The 23,702-nt window shown below is 45.1% G+C and overlaps 1 protein-coding gene across 4 annotated transcripts in view; it reads right to left on the bottom strand.

Moving 5' to 3' along the window:
- ANLN (anillin actin binding protein) overlaps nt 1-22,170 on the bottom strand; it is a 47,552-nt gene extending 25,382 nt beyond the window's left edge. For 3 of the 4 annotated variants that reach the window (XM_036230482.1, XM_016159792.2, XM_036230484.1), the window contains exons 1-8: nt 21,959-22,169; nt 15,963-16,116; nt 13,329-13,643; nt 10,224-10,603; nt 8,881-9,106; nt 6,793-6,983; nt 6,406-6,513; nt 2,251-2,377 (exon numbers count right to left, since the gene is read on the bottom strand). In XM_036230482.1, coding sequence (XP_036086375.1) covers nt 2,251-2,377; nt 6,406-6,513; nt 6,793-6,983; nt 8,881-9,106; nt 10,224-10,603; nt 13,329-13,643; nt 15,963-16,116; nt 21,959-21,976 — 1,519 coding nt within the window. In that variant the 5' untranslated portion in view covers nt 21,977-22,169. Of the gene's footprint in view, nt 1-2,250; nt 2,378-6,405; nt 6,514-6,792; nt 6,984-8,880; nt 9,107-10,223; nt 10,604-13,328; nt 13,644-15,962; nt 16,117-21,958 lie in introns of all 4 variants that reach the window. The other variant, XM_036230483.1, reaches the window with a different exon arrangement.
- Between the last annotated feature and the right edge of the window lie 1,532 nt (nt 22,171-23,702).

Below are 23,702 nucleotides of genomic sequence, written 5' to 3'. Positions count from 1 at the left end.
GAAATTTTTAAAATAATTCTATTTATAATAGTATCAAAAAGAATGAAATATTTAGGAATAAATTAACCAAGGAGGTGACAGAAATGTACACGGAACACTACAAATATTGATGAAAGACATTAAAAAAACAAGTAGATGGAAACATACCCCATATTCATGTATTGGAAGACCTGATATTGTTAAGATGTCGGTCCTACCTAAAGCAATCTATAGATTCAACGCAATTCCTATCAAAATCCCAGTGGCATTTTTGGAGAAACAGAAAAGCCCATCCTAAAATTCATATGGAACTTCAAGAGACCCTGAATAACCAAAATAATTCTGAAAAAGAATAAAGTTAGAAGACCAATATTTCCTAATTCTGAAACATATAACAAAGGTATAGCAATCAAGACAGTATGGCATTAGCACAGAGACAGACATATAGAGTAATGGAACTGAATAGAGAGCCCAGAAATAGAACCTCACGCGTATGGTCAAACGATCTTCGATAAGGCTGTCAGGAGGATTCATAGAGAAAAAAACAGTCTCTTCAGCAAATGATGTTAGGAAAACTGGATATCCACACACAAAAGAATAAAGTTGGGACCCTTATCTGACACCTTACACAAAAAACGGATTAAAGACCTAAATGTAACACTCAAAACTAAAAAACTCATAGGAAAAAAAAAAAAACAGAGAAAAGGCTTCGTGATGATGGATTTGGCAACGATTTCCTGGGTCTGACCCCAAAAGCACAGGCAACAAAAGCAAAAATAGGCAAAGGGCACCACCTCGACCTCCACGGCTCCTGTGCATCCCGAGGACAATGCGACGACATTTACAACCCGCACACCCGCTAAGGGCTTAGCGCTCGGAAGCTACAAAGAACTCCTAGAGTCCACAGCGAAACGTCCAAATAACCTGACGGAGAGAATGGGTGAAGGGCTAATCGACGGAACAGACGTTTCTCCGAAGGTAATACACAAATAGCCAACGAGCACGTGAAAAGATGCCCAATCTCACTAATCATGAGAGGAATGCAAATCAAAATCACAATGATCTTATCACCTCACAGCCATGAGGATGGCTACCATCAAATAAATAAAAATAAAAAAATAACAAGTCTTGGCAAGGATGTGGAGAAACTGGAACCCTTGTCCCCTGTCGGTGAGATTGTAAAATGACGTGACCGCGATGGAAAACAGTATGACAGTTCCTTAAAACATTAAAAAATAAAACTACTGCATGATCCAGCAATCCCTCTTCTGAGTTGATATCCAAAAAAATTGAAAGCAGGGTCTCAGAGAGTTATTTGTACATCCATGTTCATAGCAGCACTGTTCACAATAGCCAAGAGGTGGAAAGAACCCACAAGTTCATTGACAGATATCGAATAAATAAAATGTGGCCTATATGCACAACGGAGCATCGTTTGGTCTTAAAGAGGAAGGAAATATCGTTGTTGCATGCTACGACATGGATGAACCTTGGGGACATTATGCTAAATCCATTAAGCTGGTCTCGAAAAGACAAATGCTGTATGTTGCACTCATATGAAGTAACGAAGTAATCGAATTCACAGAAACAGAAAGCAGAGTGGTGATAACCAGGGCCGAGGAGAGGGGGATGGAAAGTTGTTGTCATGAGTACAGAGTTTCAGTTTTGCGAGACGAAAAAGCTCTGAAATCTGTTCCACGACAGTGGAATGCACTCAACACTACTGAACTGTGCACTTAGAAATGAAGACGGTTTAGTTTTAGTAAAGTGCTTTTAAGCACAATTTTAAAATAAAAAAATTTTTTAAGCGTCTATGATATATTAAATATCATTACAGTTACCTTATTCATTTAAGTAGCTACATAATATTTTACTACACAAATTTAGCACAATTTATTTAAATAGTCTTGTACCGATGGACATTTGAGCCATTTAAATCTTATTACTATTAAAACGGTGCTACATATAATCTGTACAGAATACATCTTTGCACACTAGTTCTAGTAATTCAACTCACAAACACTTGCAGAAGAGCTGAATAAAATTACTTTAGTAATTTATACTCTCATCAAAAGTATCAATTCTCACTCTGGAAAGAGAACTAAGAAGCATGGTGGATGGGCAGAAATGAATACGTGATTGGAAATGAGGAAATCAATCTGTCGTTTTACACTTTTACACAGAGCAGCATTTCTGACTTCCAAACCAGTTCTCAAAATGACAGTAGACCGAAATCTGTTTTTAAGTGAAGTGGAAACAGAAAACGCTCACCTGTGGGTTCTGTGCTGGAAGGTTTTGCCGGTGTCTGATTTTCTGGCACCTTTTCCGGTACTGGAAGTGATGGGGTGTTTGAAACAACTTTGTGTTTTTTGAGGGGAGTGTTCTGATCGTGAATTTCCTACAAAAAGCAAATGAAGAGATAAATTTTATGCCTCAAAACTAGAGATTGTCTTTTTACACGTTATTAAATGAAACAAGGGTCATTGTTCGACATCATCTTCCTCAGGACGAAAGAGACAGCGTGTGTGAAACGGCCCCGCCAGGTTCGGAACGTGGGGCCTCCGGGCTAGTTCACGGTCTTGTTGGTTCTCAGTGTGGAAAACCGTCAAGAGACCAGGAGGCGAGAGAGGATGAGATTTTGCTTTAGAGTTCAGCTTCAGATCAACCAACTCAAGCGAAAGTGCTGAGAAACGAAAAACAATCCCCCACGTCACCTATCACATCCCACAGCCACAAAATCCAGTGACGGTTCATACCTCAGGATTCCACTTAACAGATGTGCAAAATGCCAACACACACACACACACACACACACACACACACACACACTGAAGAACAAAACCAAGTCAGAAGAAAAGGATAAAAAAAAAAATCCCTTATATGAGTCTTTTTAAATCACTGACAAGGTTATGGAAGAGAAACATTCACTGTTTTGTCTCTTTTTGAAAAGGCTTTATGATTAAAGCAAAGCAGAAATAATCAAATAAGAGTAAGAAGAAGAGTAACAGCAGCTAATACTCACGTAGAGCTTAATTCGTGCCAATCAGCTTTCTAAGCACTTGATATCACTGCCTCGCCTCACGCTCCCAGTAACTGAGTTGGGTACTAACGTCTCCATTTTACAGACGAGAAAACCGAGACGCAGAACGCTGAGCAGCCTGCACACACGGCGGGTGACTGGCTCCGCCAGGCGACAAGCCAGGCATTCCTGCTCCAGAGCCAGGCCCAGGCCACATGGCCTCTCACGTCAGAAGCCGCTTTCGATGCACGAGCTCCAGGCGGAGTGGCGAAAGCCGTGCTGCGGGCCGCGCCAGGGCCGGCCGGCGGCGTGAGGCGGGGTGCGAGCACTTCGGAAGCGGGGAGAGCGGGCTGAGCACACCCTGAGAGTAAAACGCTCGTGTGCTTCGTCTGCCACAGGCACTCACGCCTCTGCTGAGTAAATGGAATGGCTGGCGGCGATGGAAAGCAGGTACCCCTCATCCTCAAAGGCCTAAATCGCAGCTTCGAAAACGAGGCAAATGAACTCACCGCGCCCAGGAACAGCACAGCGGCTGGAGAAGGCCCCGCGGTCAGCAGGTCTCGTTAGGACCCCCGGCTCCCCACTCACCCGCTGTGCCACCCGAGGACACGGGAATTCCCACCCTGAGTCTCAGTCCCTGACCCAGGAAAAGGGGGGCTATTACCTACTTGCTGGGCTGGCGTGGGGAGTGAATGACTTGATGTCCTTTAAAGGCGCCCGCCAGAGGCCTGGCGTGGGAAGCACCGTCCCTTCCTCCTCATCACACCGGAAACTGTCCGAATCCGTCCTCCACGCGGTGCTCTGGGATCACCCACTCTTACCCCTCCAAAGGGTGACCCCGCCCCGTCCATCGTCACCTCCTTTCCATCAACTAGCTGCTTCCCATCAACACTGAAATCGCCTTAAGTCTCCTCAGAACAAACAAAACAAATATAAACCGACCGTCACATCCTCGGCCCCTCCCGGCCACGGCCCCCTGCCTCCCTCCCCCTCAGACCCTAACTTCCGAGGGCCCCCCGTGCCCCGCCTCCGCTTCTCCCACAACTACCCACATTCCACCTGCACCCCACGAACACCCCTCCGGCCGGGTCACGACAGGCTCGCTTCGAAGCCTGTGGCCCCGGCCCAGTCCGGTCCGCAGTGGACACAGACACTTGACCGTGCCGACCGCTCCCTCCTCCCGAAGGCTCTTTCTTCCTTCGCCTTAGTGACACCATACTGAACCGTCTCTTCGGCCACCGCTTTGGCGGCTCCCGCCGGGGGTCCCACCGATGAGATCTGAGACGGGGACACCCGGGCACCCCCTGTTACCGTGTTCAGAGCTTTGTGCACGTGCACATGCGCAGCTACCGGGGGCGGAATTCCACAGGTGCATGGGGGATTCTTTAGCACACGGTTAAGACCTGCTGAGCTACAGAGACGTGGAGGCCCACGAGGCTGAGACACACCGGCGACCGCGTGACGGGGGTGTTGCAAACAGAAGGGGCTGACACGCCGCACCTAGGCTGCTCACAGGTCGAGGTACACGCCCGAAAGTCAGTCGCTGCCGATAAGGGCAGTGATCCGCGGGACCGGCAACAGCCCGAGGGGATCGAGAGGAGAAAAAACTGGAAGCAGCAGGTAGAGACTACTCTTCTGGAAGAGTCCGCATGAAAAGGAGGCAAAGAGAGAGAGGAATGTGGGGTCCGGAGAGCTGACTGGTTTTAGGATGACAGGCAAGAACCTGGACGCTGATGGAAAGGTGAGCACTTCAGTTCCCTCCTTCGAAGACAAATGCACTGAGCTCCCCTGTGAGCCAAGCGCCGAGAACAGAGGCTGACGGGCTCTCGCAGGGCGTGGCGAAAAGAAAGGCAAAGCAACCACAGGAAGATAAACGTTCCAGCGCAGGTGAGTATAGGATGACGGGGACAAAAAGAAAAAAAAGAAGGGCCTCTTGGGAAGAGGGCCGAGTAAGGACTCCACAGCAGGTTAAACTCTGACCTAGTCGTAGTGGAGCGGGTCACCCCGCAGAGACACTCCATGCAGAGGACGGCACGGCAGCATGAGTGCGGTTGGGAAACTGCAAACAGTCCTTACGACAGGCCTGAGGCACAGGTGTGCAGGGGCAGCGGGGATGCGCCGGGTTCTGAACGATTTCAGATGTCAAGCCAAGCACTGTAGCCAGTTTTCTGATGACGGCTACGGGAAGCTCTCCAGGATTCTAAGCAAGCGAATATTCGCTTTTTAAAAATATTTCTTTGGCAGCAGTGGGTGAGATAGGCTAGAGGAGCCAGACGAGAAGCAGAGTGTCCAATACATACGAAGCTATGTTAGTGATTAAGGTAATTACAGAGGAAAAGGCAGCCTGGTGACATTTAGAAAATGCATCGCCGGATGTGAGTGTGTTTATGTGAGTGTGTGTGTGTGTGTGTGTGTGTGTGTGTGTGTGTGTGTGTGTAGGAAGACACAGTAATAAAAAGAAGGAGCCAAGGGAGAACTCTCAGAGTGTTTTAGATGACGAGCAGAGCAAAGCCCTAAGTGAAGACAGTCTTCGTGGGAAAAACGCTACCGCAAAGCACAGAGGCCTCGACCAGCCAGCCAGGCCCAGAGCTCAGGACAGGGACGAGGACAGCAGAGCTGAGCATCGTCAGTCAGCCTTTCCGTGCTTGGCTGCAGCTAGACATGAGGATGAGAAAGAGATGTCCCAGAGCAAGTAAGAAAGAAAAAGAGTCGAGATGAGAACGCTGGGAAACATGGTTTGCTAAGCAAGAGAACTGATCACACACGCACGCGCGCGCGCGCGCGCACACACACACACACACACACACACTCTACTGGTACCCATTTTAAATATAATTCTCTTATTTTTAGCTCAACAAGATATCCTTAACACAGGACTTTGTACACAATGGGTGTGTAAATGAAGCAGGACCTAGTTTACATTTACAAGTAGGGATTTTGTTCTAGGCTGATGAATGAAATTTGACAGAAAGCAATATAGAAGAAAGGGAAATTTGGGAGGTATTTGGTCACTGAAAGAAAGGATTACAGATAGTTAAAAGAATGGTATTTGGGGAAAGGTATACGACTACTCATTAGAAAAGTTGATTCTGAGAAACATTTTAGAACCAGCATCTAAGTAGAATGTTAAAAGGAACCAGAAATCAATTAAATGGTGAGAATAATTGTTTAAGTTTTGATTTTCAGGAGGTCATCGGTGAATCTGGTAAAAAGTTCCACCAAATGGGAAAATACCACAAGACAAAGAAGAGCTAGTATGAACATTTAAGGAATTTATGAATGGACAGTGACAGAGTTAACTGGAACAAGACAGTCTCTCGGTAATTATTTTACGAGACAGAACCACGAATCAGACCCCGGCAGTACTCTGGGACCAAGCTCACTTTCCCACTTCTCGTTTATGTTACCTGCTCGTATTCCGGTGGTTTGCTCCGCGAGTTGTCGCCTTTCTCTGCACTCCATAAATTGCCCTTATCAAATCGGCCACGAAGACATGCTAGTTCCTTCTCACGTTCCTAAAACCATCAAAAGCTCTATTTCACACAAGAGCCAAGTTTAAGAATAATATCCAAACACTACTGTTTGTCTTCAGTTTTAAGATTAAAAAAAAAAAAACACACAATATACCTGGAATACAGGACAAATAACATTTCTAATTTGAAATAAGTGATACGAAGAATCGAGGAGCCATTTATCTCAGTCAAAAAGACTGGTGTGGGAACACGCGATTTGATTTCTGGAGGTTCCATGCCGAGACCACGTGACAGACAGTGGTGAAAAGCAGGACGCCGTACCTGCTTGAGGCGTTGTGCTGCGTGGGTGGTAGATGAAGACGCGTTTTGCTTGAACAGTCTCTCCTGGATGGCCTTTGTGTTTGGAGTGATGATGGGGGTTTTGGGAGGTGTGCTGCGAGCTGGGCTTTCTTTGCTGTGTTCTTGACAACGCTCTCCAAAGCGTTCCAGGAAAGACTTAATTCCTGCTCCTCCTACAGAAAACACGGACATTTTTGGAGGCTGTTCAGAAAAAGTAACAATTATGATTTCTATGGAGAGAGTTCTGAAATCCAGTACAGCTCCAAAAGACTTTGATTCTACTAGAAATATTCATCTAGAAAGTGAACAATATGAAAATAGTTGAAAAATTTTTTTTTAATTACCATACTATTTAATTCCATGCCCTATTATTCAGCTATAGAATTTAGTTCTTTAAAAGAAAATTGTTTTTAAGGTAGAATAAAAGGACAGGGATTAGAAAAACCCTTAAACTAAATAATCAGAACCTAAATGACTGGAAATTGTATTGATGATATATTCTACCCGCCAAGTATCCTGGCCATGATAACGCAACTACTTATACTTTGACAGCCCGATTTATTTTATCTTGCTTTCAAGAACTCCAACATATGAAAATTCAGGAATTCTTTTTCTCTCAAAAATAAAAATTACAGATTATTCACTTTACCAAAGGATGTCTTGATTATACGGTCTTAAAATAGTACTCATTTAAAATGGTAGGCAGTACATTTAAAGTAGAACAAATAGGATGAACATCACCTCCGTCATGGGGATGCTGGAACTGTACTATGTAAAAGGAGGTCATCTCTATCAAAAATTGGCAAGCATTTTCCTATAAAGAGCCAACAAATATTTATTCGGGGCGTTGCGGGCTATATGGCCATTGCTCAATTCTGCATTAGGCATACGGCATCCACAGACAATAAATGGGCATGGTTGTGTTCTGGGACAGACTCCTTTGCAAAAACGGGTACAGGGCAAAATCTGACCCATGGCTACAGTTTGAAGACTCCACACGTCACTCATTACCACTTCGTCCCACAACTCAAACTAGAGTCCATCAAAAATACAAAGAAACATGTAAATTAAGTATCTCTGAGGCCCTGCTAATGTATTCTGGGAATACTCATTAGCCAAGAATAATAAAAAGAATGTTTTGTTAATCTATGCTGTTCTTATCTATGCCCTAAGTCTTCAGGAAGTTTGGAGTGACTAATCCTACTGCATGTTAGGATTTTGCTATTGTTTCCGGTTCTCGTTTTGGCGCCTCTGGAAAATGACTGCTGGTTCCTACTCACCCCGTAACTAATGGATCCCCTGCTCTCATCTGTCTACTTCTCTATTATGATGAACCATAGTTTCTGGAGAGAGTGTGTTTTCGAGAAGTTAATATTTAGATTAAAACAGTCTCTCTGAAAGTAACTCTAGCGAAAAAGAATATAGTTCAAAGTAAACAATATTACTATCTATTTGAATGATATTTTTTAGTCCTGTGTCTCTCAACCAACAGCATGTGGGGCATGCCATTAGGTATAAGTCACCACAAGATAATTATGGACTTCCAGAAGCATCAGTTTACTTTAGTAAGTAATTTTGAACTTTCACATGTACACACACACAGCATTCACACATATCAGTGGAATGGGAGAGGAATCATTTGTATACACATTGACTTCCCTTTGCTAAGGGTGCCTTCATAATGAAAGTTTGAGAAGCACTATTCTGCATGCACACTTGGTTACAGAATGTTTCTCCATTATGCTCTTAAAATGTGACTTCCAGGTGGACATGCTTTGCATCAAAAAGTACAGAAGACAACATCTAGTACAGTCATTCTAGAAAAAAAGCACATATAAACAGTTCGAATGTAAAAGGTGAAATGCTTTGACCAGTAACTGGGTTAGTCTACACTAATGAATATTCATTCAATCAATTAAAGTTGAATTTGAAAAATGTCTCCTTTGATAATTCAGGCATTTGCCTTGGCAAACCCACGCTGTACCATCACAACTGCATATTTAAAATGCTGAGAACAGACACTCTGAAAGTCGTCATTAGTAACTTCCAATTTTTTAAAAAATATATAACCTGGTGTTGTAGATTTGTCTTTAGGCTGAGACTGCAGACAAATTTCTCTGCTTAATTCTTCTTTGGGCCGAACTGTCTGGGGTATAGTCGACTTGCCAATGGGTTTCGATACCTCTGTTTTCAAAGGACTCACAGTCGTTTTTTGAAGTACCTCAGGATTTTGTACCCCACAGCTCTTAGCATCGGTGATCGATACAGAAGATTTCACTGGAGAAGCAGCAGCTTTCTGAAACATGATAATGCTTAAGGTAAACAACATCCACAGGGTCTAACGGCAGTCCTATGACAAAACTCAAATCCTATTTGCTTGGTGGCCCTTATGTAAACTACGAAAAAAGAGTTTCTTGCTCTCTAATAGAGCAAACCAATGTGAAAGCTTTGAAAAACAAGCCAATTTTGAAACTGTGATTATTCAAATTATAATATTTGATTTAGTCTGTATAATAAACTGATGGATAATTTGGGATGAGGGTATATCACTATTTAAAAAAAAACCAATTTCTTTCATATAATTGCACTGGAACTGTGTTAGACCAAATTACATATTTTTTTTGTTTTAATTCAGTATTAACAAAACCAAATCACGTCCCTGAGGGTCAATCACAATAAGGCATTTGGTACTTACTACGTGCCACGCACCACGCTAAGTGTTTCGGGCACATTTCCCATGCCGTCCTCCCCACAGTCCTTTCTCTCCCACTTTACGCACAGAAAAACAAGGTTTTTGCAAGATGAAGTGACTCATCCAAAGCCACACTTCCAATCGGGTGGCGAGGCTGGGATGGAATGCAGGTGTTAATTCCCAAACCCGGCTCTACACTTACAGACACTCCTCGGGAACACAATGCTTTTTCTATTTTGGTTTTTAAAGATGGTTTTTAAGAACTGTTGAGGCAGGACACGTGAAGGTAAGCTTTCAAGCATTTCAAAAGGATATACAGGGGAAGTACCAGACCTGCCCGCGACCTGAGCCACGGGCAGGTAACTAGCTACAGCTACGAGTTTTCAGAAATGTTTGATGCACTGATACACATACCTAAACCACTCTAGCGGAGAGAGCAAGTTTCCAGTGCTCCCCCTGATGACTAAGAGGAGGATCTGCCACTCCATAGTAACATACTTTGGAATTACACTACATTACTGTTAATTTAGTTAACCACCAATTTATCTAGGGACAGAGTACCAAATTTAAGGTATTTACTTTTTCTAGGAAACCAATATTCTAAAAATATCTATAAATATGTTATGTTATATAATAGGAATATGTCATAAAATACGCAGCTACAGGCAAACATACATCATCGCTCCTAACAGAAAAGGTTTCCAAAACTGTATCTACTTACCGCGGAACTGGAAACGGCGCCCTTAGCCACAGAGGCACACTCGGGACTCGGGCTCTGGCCTTTACTCGACGCAGCCTGGCCACCCCTGCGGGAACAGCACGCAGCCTCCTGCTGAACACTGCTGCTATTGATCCTGGCAGATGCTCCGCTTGCAGAGGAAAATTTGGATAAACAAGCGGTACCAGGCTGTCCTTGTGCACTGTTCTGCTTTGCAGATGAGCAGTTGACATCATCTTCCCAGGAGGAAATAGTTGCGGCAAGGTTGGCCAGACGACCTCTTCTCCCAACTGGGGCTGCCGAGGCTTCGGACAGTTTGGGAGGGGAGGCCGCCTTCTCCTCCGGTAGCCTTGCGGAGATGAATGAGCTCTCGGGGACATCATCTGAAAATGTTTTCGGAAAAACAGTCAACAGCCATGTTCAAGAGACGTATGTTTATGTAAATACCAGGACTGCTTCATTCAGAATTTTAAATGAGGTTAATGAGTTTAGCTGGTAAAAAGCTCTCCCAGGCGTGAAGCTAAGAGGCTTAAATTTGACAATATCTTTTCAAATCGCATAATACTTAATCTGAATTTTTAAAAAAATAACTTTGTTATAGCTATGTCATAAGATACCATACATTTAGGTTATATTTGTAGAGTTAATTCACGGTGTTATAATACTGCACAATTTAAGATGATGTATTCCACAGGAACTTTTTGTTTTAAAAATAGATTGGACCAGTGCTGTATAACAGAACTTTCTGCAATGATGGAAACGTTCTCAAGCCGTGCTGTCCAGTACAGGAACCACCAGCCACACGGGGCTAGTGAGCATCTGAAATGAGCTTAGGGTAACTAGAAACTTACTCTCATTTTAATTAATTCAAAATGTGAAAGCTACATGTAGATAGTGGATGTGGTACCAGTGAGCACAGGGTTAGACTGAAATGTTTTCCTGCAGTTACCTCACTTGGAGATAAATCTCAAAGAGGTGACCCTTCGCTTGGGAGGGATCTGGGCCTGATGCATGCGTGCATACAGGGACGTCAAAGGCCATGACATTTTCCCTTCCACAAAGTCAGTGGATGGGAGAGGGACCCCTCCCTCTGTCCTAGGCTTAGACCTCTGCCTGAAGTTCCAATTCTGCTCCGCCCAAATCCTCAGAGACCTTGCTCCCAATAACCCCTCTTCCTCTCCGCAAACCTTCTTCTCTGCACATGGTACGCTCAAGTCCCTCTCAGTTTAAAAGAGACAAACATTCTCTTATCAACGGGCCCCCCCTTCTGAGCTACTGTGCCTCATTCCCCACAGAATGTTCACTCGCCGCTCAACTCACTCCAACCTCTTTCTGCCCACACCGCTTCCCAGAAGTTCCTTCTGCTATTGTCACTAGATGCCAGTACGCACTTTGCGGGCCTTTGCGGGCCGTGTGTCCATCCGTGGCGTCATCCTGCGCTAGTTCTGTCTTTGCATCCAGTTCTGTCCTTCCTGGTCTCCTAGCAACCTACCTCCTTTTGGCTATTCCCCAGGCACTGAAGATCACACGCACCTGAAGGTGAAATCGCAACCAACTTCCTTCTCATCATGGCCTCCTCCTCCTCTCCCCGGTTACCCTCCACCATCTAGCCACCATGTCCTACAGATGCTTTCTCCCAAATCTCTCACATCCAGCCTCTCCTCTTCACTTCCACAGGCCTTCGTCCGGGTGCGTCTGGATTATGCCACCAGCCTTCTAACTGGTCTTTCTGCTTCGAATCTCTACATGCTTCCACCCTTCCTCAACTCTGATGCTGGGGTGAGCTTTCCAAATCACTTGCCGGCATAACCTCCCCCGGCACGCCCCAGCACCCAGGGTTAAAGTCCAAAGGCTCTGGCCCTTGCTGCTTTCTTCAGATTTATCTTGCTTTTCTACCACGGTGCAGCAGCACCGAGCTGCCCGCCTGCACTATGCTGGCGCGCTCTGGAACTGCCTTTCCTGATTGGAGCTTGGGGCCAGGCCACCTGCGGACCTTGAGAAAACTGGTATGTTAACCAGCCTGCCCAGAGTCATCTCCGAGGACACAAGGAAGAAAGTTCGCTCGGGTCTTACTGCCAGTGACGGTTCCGCTTTTATCATACAAACATCATCATGGAATTCAGCGGCCCCCAACCTTTTTGGCACCAGGGACCAGTTCTCCTATGAGAATCTGATGCCTGAGGATCTGAGGTGGAGCTGAGGTGGTGGTGCTGGTGCTGGGGAGCGGCTGCAAATACAGGTGAAGCTTCATTGCTCACTGGCCATTCACCTTCTGCTGTGTGGCATGTTCCGTAACAGGCCACAGACCGGGGACTGGGGACCCCTGATGTAACTGATAATGTTTCCCTCTTCCCATTGGCTGCTAGGAAGCTCAGAGCCATCTCCAGCAAGTGTGGGGGACCTAAAGGCCTTATGTAATAAACTAACCTTACCCTTCACTGTTTTTCCTGCCTTTCATGCTGATTTCCTTATTTTTTCTTATTTTGTAATATAGGTATTTTTGTAAGTCATCTCAAGGCTTTTTGTTTAACAAGGCAGGAGGATAAATAAACTCTATCACAGAAGAACCCTGAACCCTGCCGCGCCACTGCTGATCTGCTCTCAGGCCCTCCATCTAGTTGCAGGCCCATGAAAGGCAGAGGCCAGGTCACCTCATCTGTCTCCAGCACCTCAGCACAGTAACGTGCTTTGCAGGTGCTTGGTGAACGTTCCCTCCTACAGAAGGGCACTGCATGCTTCAGTCACTCTAGTTCATTTAATTACTGGATCCGCGAAACAGCTCCTGAATATAGAGCCGAAGGTCAGCCGCACTAGTAGTATAGTTTGTTCTCTGCTGTTGTACATTGCAAATATAAGATAATTCTGTCACAAAATCGGGCTTTGGAGAACTAAGTCTAAGGACCTCATCGTCGCTTACTTTAAGAACCACCCACAGATAAACGTACTACTACTGACTTGCAAACCATCTGCTAGTGACCTCAAGACCCGGGGCATGGGCACAATCGAAGCACTCACCTTTCAGGTGTCAACCGATAAATAAAAGTTTCAGCACACCAAGTCGAATGTTACAGACCGAGAGGAGGCCCGCGCCGCCCCCGCAGTTCATACCTGGCGCGTCCCCGCCCTCCCAGTGGCGCCGCTGGGCGGCCAGCTTCTGCATCCGCGCTCTGACCGACGAGGCCGCAGCTGCTCCCAGCCCGGAGTTCAGCCCTTCGCCCGCCGCCGCCGCCGGGGCCGGGGGGTCCCCAGCCGGGGCTGGTGCCAGCAGCCGCGCCCGAGGACGCGGAGACGGGGGCTTCGCCGGAGAACGAGGTTTCGCAGCAGTTGACGGAACCGGCTGTTCGTTTTCCAAGTTAGAAACTTCTACTTCGGTGTTGTCGGAACAGCGTTTTTTTGATGGTGATGGTTTGGTACAAGATTTCTCTACATTAAGAAGGAAAAAGACATGGATGGACCTCGGGATGGTCACGCTAAGCAAAATAAGCCAGAAAGAAAAAGCTGAAAACCACATGCTATCACTTCTATGTGGGATGGAAACCTAAAAGCAACAAATGAACAGGACAAACAAACAGAGACTCACGGACATGGACTATAGACTGACTGGTGGTCTAGACCGTGGGGGACGGGAGGTGTGGGGGGAGGTAAACCGGGTCAAATATGTGGAGACAGAAAGAAATCTAACTATGGGAGCTGAACACACAGTGTAAATATATACATATGCCTTACTGGTAAAGTGTACAGCTGAAACATATTGGATTTTGTTAACCAACGTCACCGTTAAAAAAAATTATTAATTTTTTAAAGAAAAGAATAAAAACAAGAAAAAGGACAAAAATTCAACATTCCCTAAGTTCCCACAGCATGAAAACTTGCCCTAGGCACTTAAATTAATAAATCATCATGTTTCTCTAATCCTTTAAATGATTTTACTTACAACGAGAAATGTGCAAAATTCTACTTTTGTTCAGCAACTTAGAAATCTGGTGTGAGAGATTTCTTTCTGAGAAAACATAATTTATGGTTTCAAAAAACCTGAGTGGAAGAACAAATTCAAATAATGTCCGCAGGCTTTGCGCATAGTACTTTATGTGGTCTTCAGGCAGCAGGAAATTAAAAGCAACACACGTGGAGCAAGCACATGCTCCAGGGGGCGCTACGGCCCATACAGCCTGACTACCTCGTTTTTGGTTAAGAAAAGTCGAGGCTGGAAAAATCCAGTTACCCGCCCAAAGGGACACGACTGAGCTAAGCGCAGAAACCAGGCTTTCCATATTTCCAACCATCTCTCGTGCAGCCATAATAAACAAGGGTGGAAGGGCCTGGCTTACGGGACAGGGGAGGGGCAGGGCGTCAGAAAAGGGACTGAAGCACCTCGTAAACACCAAACGAATTTATCAGCGCAAGGGTTTAACAACATTCCCCATTTTAAACTTCCATGAACACTTATAAATTAAACTTTAAAAGTCCTGAAATAAAAAGGGGCTATCCAAACATAAGGCATATATTATTTCTACCTAGGAATGAGTTTTAATACGTCTCCTGGAAAATTAATAATTTTGAAAAGTAAGAACGCAAATGCCGTAAGAGATGTCTCATTGGTGGTCTAACCACGTGGTCTTGCTCCGGGAGTGACCAAATTCATGTTAGTGAGAAGCCATGACTGCCCTCATCGATGTCGATCTAATTAAATACGCATCATGAAATTTGCTAATTGTCCGTAATTCATTTACTTTTTAATCATTTTTTGAAAGCGTTTCTATTTTAACATGCAATACCTCAAAATGTAGACTTCTTTAAGTTTACTGTTCTTATATAAAACCATAAACAATGCCTTCATTTAAGCACCAAAATGCAGTTTCGACCACTGGTTTTCAAGTGCACAGTAGTACTGTACTTGACTGTAGAAACTCATGTCGCGGTGGGAACAGAAGACCCTGGACTGGGCCAGGCCTCTCTCTTCCTGACTGAATATCATATGTGTGTATTTCCCTCCCTGCCCTCAAAATACAGAAACACACAGAAACAAATTCTCATTCTATGGTTTGCTTCCAAAACAACCGTTGCCAGCCCCACACCTTCATCTCTGCTTTTGCCTTATATCATACGCTTTTTCCACCTGCATTTTAAAGTCACACCAAGGAAAAGTATGACCTCCAGACTATTCCACACTCTAGGAAAAGCCTAAGGCAGCTGGCTGGCTGTGGACGCCAGGATTTAGGAAAGAAAAAGACAGGTTTCCGAGAATGTGAGTGTGTGTGTGTGATTTCACCAGTTCTGTATAACAACCTACACTCTGTGCCTAGCCCTCAAGAGCTGGCTCAGCAGATGGTGAAAAGGCTCATGACATTTCAAGCAGGTGCAAGGAGGTCTGCCTTGCGTTGCCCTGCTCATGCCAGAGACACCACTGCACGTGGTCCCAGCTGTTCTAGCACCGTTGGAGCAAATCCTCTCCACCGCACTGCCCACAGGAGCGTTCTTCTGCTCCTTCATTCTTTCTTCCTCCACTGGGGGCTTTAAGAATCATTTTGGGTGGAGAAAAATAAAGGTCAACCAATCGATTTAAAATATTTGTTAAAAGAAACTCCGCTATGGCCCTATAGGTCCTAGGCTTGACACAAAAATCCTGAAATAGAACAGAAGCTGATCTTTCCCCCAGAGACCCTGGCTCTTCTGCATGCACAGTGAAGTGTCTGAGGCTTCTCTCCTTTACGACATGCAGATTTTGCTCTTCCCCGGGCTTACCTCCATCGGCAGACAGGGGCTGCTGGTTACTCGCTTCTGAAAGCGGCTCTCTGGCCCGCTTAGCGTGAGCCGCAGACCTGGCTGCGGCCGTGGGCCGCTCAGCCATCTTTTTCTGAAGGTTCTCTCGCCTGGCCCGGGTCCGTTCAAGCAGTTTCTACATATGGGACATTTAAAACACAGTTTAGTCGAAGGTTCACAAAACTTCAGCTGTCTTCTAAAAATCACCTATTGCCATGTAGAATAAAAGTGCAATTTCAAAAGTGAAATCCTGTGTAACTTAAGATTCACCAAGGGAGCATCCCAATGTCAAAATTATTACAGATATAATATAAACACTAACGGGGGGAGAAAATGCGGATATAGTTAGTTGGCTGTGTAAGATTTTGAATGGCCACGGATTTTTTTCTGTTTCCATCAAAAGGGCAGGATCTAGTTCCACGTTCCTGCATTGGGCTGGCTTTACGATTTACTCTGACCAGTAAAATGTGGCAGAAGTGACATTGCGAGCTTTCCAATCCCAGGCCGCAAGAGGCCTTGCCCTGTCCACTTCTTCTCTCTCGGAACACTATGCCACGCGAAGAAGCCCAGGTCAAGCCTGCAAGAGACACGTGGTCCAGCCGACAGCCAGCATCGACCCTGAGACATGAGAGGAAGGCCACTTCAGGCCCTCCGGTCCCAGACCGCAGCAGATCCCTGCACGACCCCTGGGGAGACCAACAGAAACACAGCCCAGATGAGTTTAGTTTAAGCACTAGTGTTAAGTACTTGTTTAAGTGCTTAGTTTTAAGCACTAAGATAAATGAGCAGGATAACGGTCCCCCAAGGATATTCGTATCTGAACTCCCTGAACCCACGAATATGTTGCCTTACATGGCAAAAGGAAGTTTGCTGGGGTGATTAAGTTAAGGATCTTGAGGTGGAGAGATCATCCTGGATTATCTGGACCAGTGTAACCACAACGGCCCGATAAGGAAAGAGAGGCGGGAAAGTCAGAGTCAGAAAAGCTGTGACAACAGGAGCAGCAGAGGTCAGAGTGATATTATCGGTGGCTGCGAAGACAAATGAAGTGGCCACGAGCCAAAGAATGCAGGTGGCCCCTAGAAGCTGGAAAAGGCTAAGATACAGATTCACTCCAAGGGCCTCCAGAAGAAACACGATCCTGCCAACACTGATTTTGATCCAGTAAAATCCATGAGACTTCCGACCTACAGAAGATAGTGGGTCTGCGTGATTTCATGCCACTAAGATGTGTGTGTGAGTGTGGGTGGGGCGGGGGGCGGGGGGGGGGGGACGGCAAGAGATAATTGACATATTAGTCCTTTGAAAATATAAGACTCTTCCTGAGGGTAAAACAGCCCTACACGACTTGATATTTTAATTAGATATCAATATAAAATAAAAGTTTAAGTTGAAATCTCAGCCATTCCATAAACTCTTAAGTCATGAATACTCTTTTTTTACCCTGAACAACTGAAGCTCCCATTTGAATCGGTGTGGTAAAAACACACGCGCGACCTGTGAAACCGTTTCCTTCCTTCCACATGTGCGCGGAGACGGGAGGGGTACAGGTCCCTGGGCAGACCCTGGGGCTGCTGGGCAAACGCAGATACGGTGCTTAGCAGACCAAGAAATTAAACTCTGTCTGAGTTTTTTTAATTCCTTCATTAAAATAGAATAACAGTTTTTAAAAATTGCAAAAGCAGCAGCAGCTAAATTTAGAAGAAGACACAAGCCTCTTCTCAGTGATGATTTCTAATCTGAAGCTCACAGAAAGAAGAGACACTAAATCTAAATGTTACGTCACTGAAAAGGTAAGTTATGAACCAAGTGCCTTCTAAAATACAAGACCTTCACCTTTTATTTTTATTTTCTTGTTTTTTAACGCCTACAGCACCTGGTCTTCCTAGGTGGTCTTCCATCCAACTACTAACCAGGCCCAACCCTGCTTAGCTTCCGAGATCAGAAGGACCTTCATCCTTTAAGTAAAAGTCTTCAACAACCTCAAAAGAGACATTGTTACACAAATTCATATGTGTCTGACAATTTTCCCCATGATAAAATGTGTCACTCCCCAGACACAAAACAGGCCTAACTGTATTCCTTCACGGACATGCCCACATTCCACTCTGGTCTGCTAGAACACTGTGACTCAGTGCATCTTCAGTTACTATGAGCAACGGTCACAACAAAGGAATGTGGTTTTGTCATTCCAACGTATGCAAGGGTTCTATTGTCTATATTGGATTCAAAAATTTCAAAATTAAAAAAAAAAATTAAAGTAGATAAGCAGACCCAGTTCCCTACTTTGTAAAATAAAACTAATAAGCACCAAAGATTAATTTAAAAGCAAGGATGTATGCAAGGTACAAACTCAACAGCTCAGTAAATCTAAGTCACTCTTCCTTATAATGGTGCATCAGGAATTTCAGGGTACTTTGTAAGAGACAAACAAAATATCCTTCAAATATCACACCTCCTTCTTCCAATAGTAGAGGCATTAAAAAAAAAAACTGCAATAACTAATATAATCGGGAAATAAGATACCCTACACTGATGAATCTAAGGTAAATAAAGTTTATCTAGGCAACTGCTGCCACACACACCTCTGATCATATCTGACAGACACTTTTCTAGGAAGTGTTACTTATTTCCCTGCCTTCTTAAACAAAGTACACTCGATATAAATTACTTACTTTCGATGTGTCCAAGGTCATTCTTTCCTAGGTTAATACAGAGATTTTCACTTAATTTTGGAAAAAGAGAAACTCCATTCCAAACAATAACAGCATGTTTATTTATAGCACAAGAAAAGATGCTTTACAAAGTATTTTAACTGTAGCCTCTTCCAAGGCTCCTACACAGAAAGTTCTGGCTTGGCACACCTGGTCTGCGGTTCCCTGTGCTAGCCTTGGCTGGGGGTGACCATCACCTGTGAGCAGGTCTTCAAACGAAGAGGCTAACTCCAATGGTATGAACAGTCAAGTTTACGGTTTTAAACTCCCCTAAAAAGTACAACAGCAATCACTAAGTCTTATACAGGATTTAGTATAAAGTACTTTCGGTGTCTCATTTCACTTTCAAAACCTTATTTGGTAGGTTGTTTTCACTACTGCATTCCAGATGAAGAAATCCAGGCGCAGTTGAGATAACAAGCCATAGGTCTCACAGCTAAGAGGTGGCAGGTCGGGATTCAAACCCAGGTTCCAAAGCCTGGGCTCTTGAATGCTTCGCTATAAACTGTCTTTTGACTAAATCTGATTGCTCTTTCTAAGAACTTATTGTCACAGAACTAACTTCACATCATCAGCATAACTTTTTTAATGCTATAGCTCATATCAGATCATCATAAACATTTGCCTAAGCTACTCATTCATCCACGAAGAACTTCAGAAAGATATCACCCTGTAGACCCCTTCCAGATCCCGATTCAAACAAACTGCAAAAGCATGAGGCACATAGAGAAATCCAAACATTGACAGAAACTGTTGTTCATTTTTTTGGTGTGATAATGGCATTAAGATTACGTTTCATTTTGTTTTTTAATCTTTAGCATTTAGTGATAAATACTGAAGTATTTATGTATGAAATTAGATGCTCTCTAGGATTTGCTTGCAAATAATTCAGCGAGAGGGATCAGAGGGGGGATACAGTGGAACACCATGGCCTTGTGTTGCTGGGGAATGGACGCATGAGCGGTAATTATACTTACGGTAATTTGAAAATTTCTACAGTTAAAAAAAATTGCGATATTGTTCTAACGATTACTGTTATGTGTAATTATTTTTCTGTAAAATACTTTGCACTGAATGGTTCTCTTCTCTAGTAATGCAGCAGAATGTTCTTGGATGTGCTTGATGTTAGGAAAACGCCTCTGAACGGAACCGTCCTCCCTTCATGACGTCCACATTCTGCCAGGAAACGTGATCAAGAATTAAGTACAAGTGAGCTAAGCAATGGGAAGGGTGATCTCCCCTCCGAAGAAGGGAGCTCAAAAAGCGCGCAAGCGCTTTTACACCAGCGGCTGCCAGGCAGAGGAGGTAGGGAGAGAAACAGTGTGCCCACGGCACCAATGGCTGCAGGGAGCAGAGCCAGCGAACAGCCTTGTTTGAGAAGAGTGTAGGATGGTTGTAGCCTTTCTCAACCAGAGACACTCAGAGGATTAAGCCCTGGTGCCCTGACATTAACGGCATAAATTAAAATCTCTCCTTTGCTTACTGGTTGGCATGGGAAAATTGAGAAAACTGCCTCTCAATCGCCTGTGTTCTATGGTTCTGATAAGAATCTCTGGCTGAGAAAGTCATTTTAACTGACTTTCAGTTCTTTTCAGAAGGAACTGTGCCAGTTCATTTCACTGTGCAAAAATGTTAAGAATGCTATAATTAAGCACCTAATGGTTGGAATCAATTCAAATAGTTCACTCATTACCAATTAAGGAAAAGATGTCAAAGCTGTTTATTCCAACTGCAACTGACCCAACTTTTCATAATAAAACTATACATATTAAACCATAGATATTTCTGAGCACACTCTAAAAGTTTCCTTCTCCTGACATTTGTACTAGCCTCAGAATGGCATTTTGAAGTAAAGTGAAGTATAATTTTCAGCCGACTTTTTCAAAATGCTTTGATGCTGTTATTCAGGAGAATAAAAAGATTATTAAGAACACATAGGGCCAATGTTTTAAGGAATCCTAATCTAAGTAGCGTAAAAAAAAAATCCTTTTAAATTTCAGTGTAAGTGAAAAATACATAGGGTATGACCAGCTCTATTCTTTAAAGCTAATATAAAAATGTGTTCTGGATTTTTCTGTTCAAATCTTTAAAAGTAAGGTGAACAAATTAATGTGTTTTCCCCCAAGATGACTGAGAATTTGAAACAAAAAATAAATACTGCTGTGTTTGAATACAAATAAACTTTTAATTGCTGAAACTTTTACTATCTTAGACTTACGAAATTGTAAGTGTATTTCCCCCTCGAAAAAGTATGACTACTCTCCATAGCATTTAAGTTTTTTAATCTAGTGTAGAGGTATATTTAGGTCCACTTAGCAAAACCTCAAAAAATAAGTTTGAAACTTGCACAACCTAAAGAAAGAGGAACTGGCCTGCAAGAAAGGGGCGCGGACTCCTAGCAACGCAAAGTCCTGAAAATGGCACTTCGGGGTCTCAACGAGAAGTCCAAGTGAGAAAAATAATCCATACGATAACTACTACGTAACGACTCCGTATTCGATTTCCCAAGAGCAAAATACGAGTTCAATATTGCTGTACTGTAATGTTATGCTCCATAAACACACACGGGAAAAGGTTTACTTCTTCACGCGAGCCTTTTTTAAATCGCAGGCCAGTAACTTTGGTTTGTGCATATGCGGTCAGCACTGCTTCCTTCCGATTAGTGCCGATCCCGGGTGCGAAACTCCTGACCCGGGCGGCTGAGCAATGGAATCTCAAGGAACTACCGACTCTGCAGGAACGGAGGCAATGGTTTCAGGCGCCGGCTTACTCCAAGGTGTCGGCGTCATCTCGAGAACAGCATCCGTCAGTGCTCGGCTCCTCGGCCGGCCACACGAATCCCACGAATCCCATTCGCCTCCATCTCCGCGCGGCGGTTGCACACGCAGCGGTGAGTCACTCGGGCACCCGACTCCACCCCGCGAGTTACCCAGGCTTTTCGGTCCCGCAGGACCCGTCCCGTCGGGGCCCGGCCGCCCTCTCGGGGGGACAGGGCCCCGCTCCAGGGGGGGCGTTCTAATCGCCCGGCCGAAGGGCGGTTTCTCACCGTCGCCTTTTCAGACAGACCCCAAACCTCCCCGCCGGAGATGCTCGCGCGGAAAACCGCACACGAGCCGCAGGCTCAAGGGCGCCCGCGGGCGTCCCCGCCGGACCCCCGCCCGCGCGCTCTGCGCACGCGCCGCCCGCCCGGGGGACCCAGAGGCTGACAGGTGGGACGCGAGGGTGGGGGCCATGACGGCCGGCTGCGCCCGCAGGTTCCCTCACCTCCGTAAACGGGTCCATCGCTCCGGGCTTCGCGTGTCGATTGCAAGACGACGGAAACGGTGGCTCGAATCCAGAAAGAAAAACGAAGTGAGTCGCGGCTCAGCGCGTCGCTGGGAGAAGAGCCGGAGCCCGGGGCAGGGAGACGCTCCCGACCTTCCCTCGCGTTCCCCGCGGCCTCCAGTGTCGGGCTCGGCCTCCGGCGGCCGTTCAAATTTGAATTTCAGCGCCGGGAGCCGCGCGCATGCGCGCGAGGCCGGGCGCGCCGCTCCCCGCCCCCGCGCGGGGTCACGTGGCCCGGCCCGGCCGGGAGGTTCCCACGGGCGGCCCCGCCCACCCCTCCAGGCAGCCGCCTCGCCGGGGACCTGGCGCGAGGCGCTGTGCTGGCGGCCCGAAGCCCCACCCAACATCGCCTCTCCCCGCGCGGTGTAAACCGATCCCCTCGCCCGGGCGGTGCCGGGCGCCCCGCGCTCCCTTCCCAAGGGAGGATGGAGAGAGCCCTGTGTTTGAAACTGCACTGGCCTTTTGTCAGCTGTAGCATTATTCGTCCCCACTCCCCTTACTCCACCCTAAGGGGGACTGCAGGTTTGGTCCTTATTATAAGGGGCCGGTTTGGCGAGTCCCCAGACCCTTGGGGCTAACGACCAGTAAACTGCCCTAGGCGCTGGAGACCTTTCTCCTTTGGTAAAGCATCGACAGACGTTGTGAAGAGTTTATACCCAAAATTCCTGTCGTGCTTCCTATTTTAAATCCTATTCAACTGCATACAACGGTAGAGCTGGAAGGATTTGAAAAGCGATCCACTTTAATTCTTTTTACGTCTGAGAGAAGGGAGACCCTGAGACCTTAGGTTCAGGAGAAACGAAAATCCCCTTCTCAGCTGAGGATCTGTTTCCCACCTCCAGATCCACTTGGTTATTCTTTATAGATTACTCAGAATTGCAAAATACGTAACACAGTTACCGTATCAGATTCATTTCTTATTTAGCAACTCCGTGCTAGGGCTTGTTGTAGAGAGGACAATTCTGTACTTGTTCGCCTGAAAAGTAAAGCCGTTTAGAGAGTGATTGCCCAACAGCTCAACAAACTCAAAATTTTCCTCCCAGGTAAGATGTTACGGTATGTTTAATAACGTTTCCATCTTAGCAGTCAGTAAACATTACAGAAAGTATTTCACCAACAGTATCTCTAATTGGAATTTTGATGCTTTAGGTTGTAATGAAAAGAATTCTGAGTGTAGGTTTGGAAGAAATTGCTTGAGGTCTCATTTGCCCCAGGACCCCGTGACCTTCAGGCAAATCATGTAACCCACTACTTTTTAAACCCATTTGAGGAGTTATGAATGCCTTTGAAAATAAACCTGACACTCTACAAAAAAAAAAACAAAAAAAAAAATGCCCATTCAGTCATAAACTATTTAACATAGGATTTCATGAAGTTCGTGGTCACGAGGTTAAAAATCTCTGATTTAGACTCTTTGGATTTTAGTTTACTAAAAGAGGAATGAATAATCAACAGCCCCGCCATCCACAGAGTCATTGGGAGGATCAGATGAAACACTGAGACAGATCCCAAAGCATTCTATAATAAGAAATAAGGTGCTATCCACATATTGGGTGTATCAAGCAATTAAATTTAATTCAAAATATGCTTATTATGAACCAAAGAGAAAAGATGCTTGAATCTTTTCCCAGTGCTAGACAGGAAAGGGATGTGTATATTGGCGGGAGAGGGTGTGTGTTTTAAA

Source organism: Rousettus aegyptiacus, unplaced genomic scaffold (genome assembly GCF_014176215.1).
Source record: "Rousettus aegyptiacus isolate mRouAeg1 unplaced genomic scaffold, mRouAeg1.p scaffold_m13_p_13, whole genome shotgun sequence".
Taxonomy (NCBI): domain Eukaryota; kingdom Metazoa; phylum Chordata; class Mammalia; order Chiroptera; family Pteropodidae; genus Rousettus; species Rousettus aegyptiacus.
The sequence above is the reverse complement of the archived record's forward strand: the minus strand, read 5'-3'. Positions and strand labels throughout refer to the sequence as shown.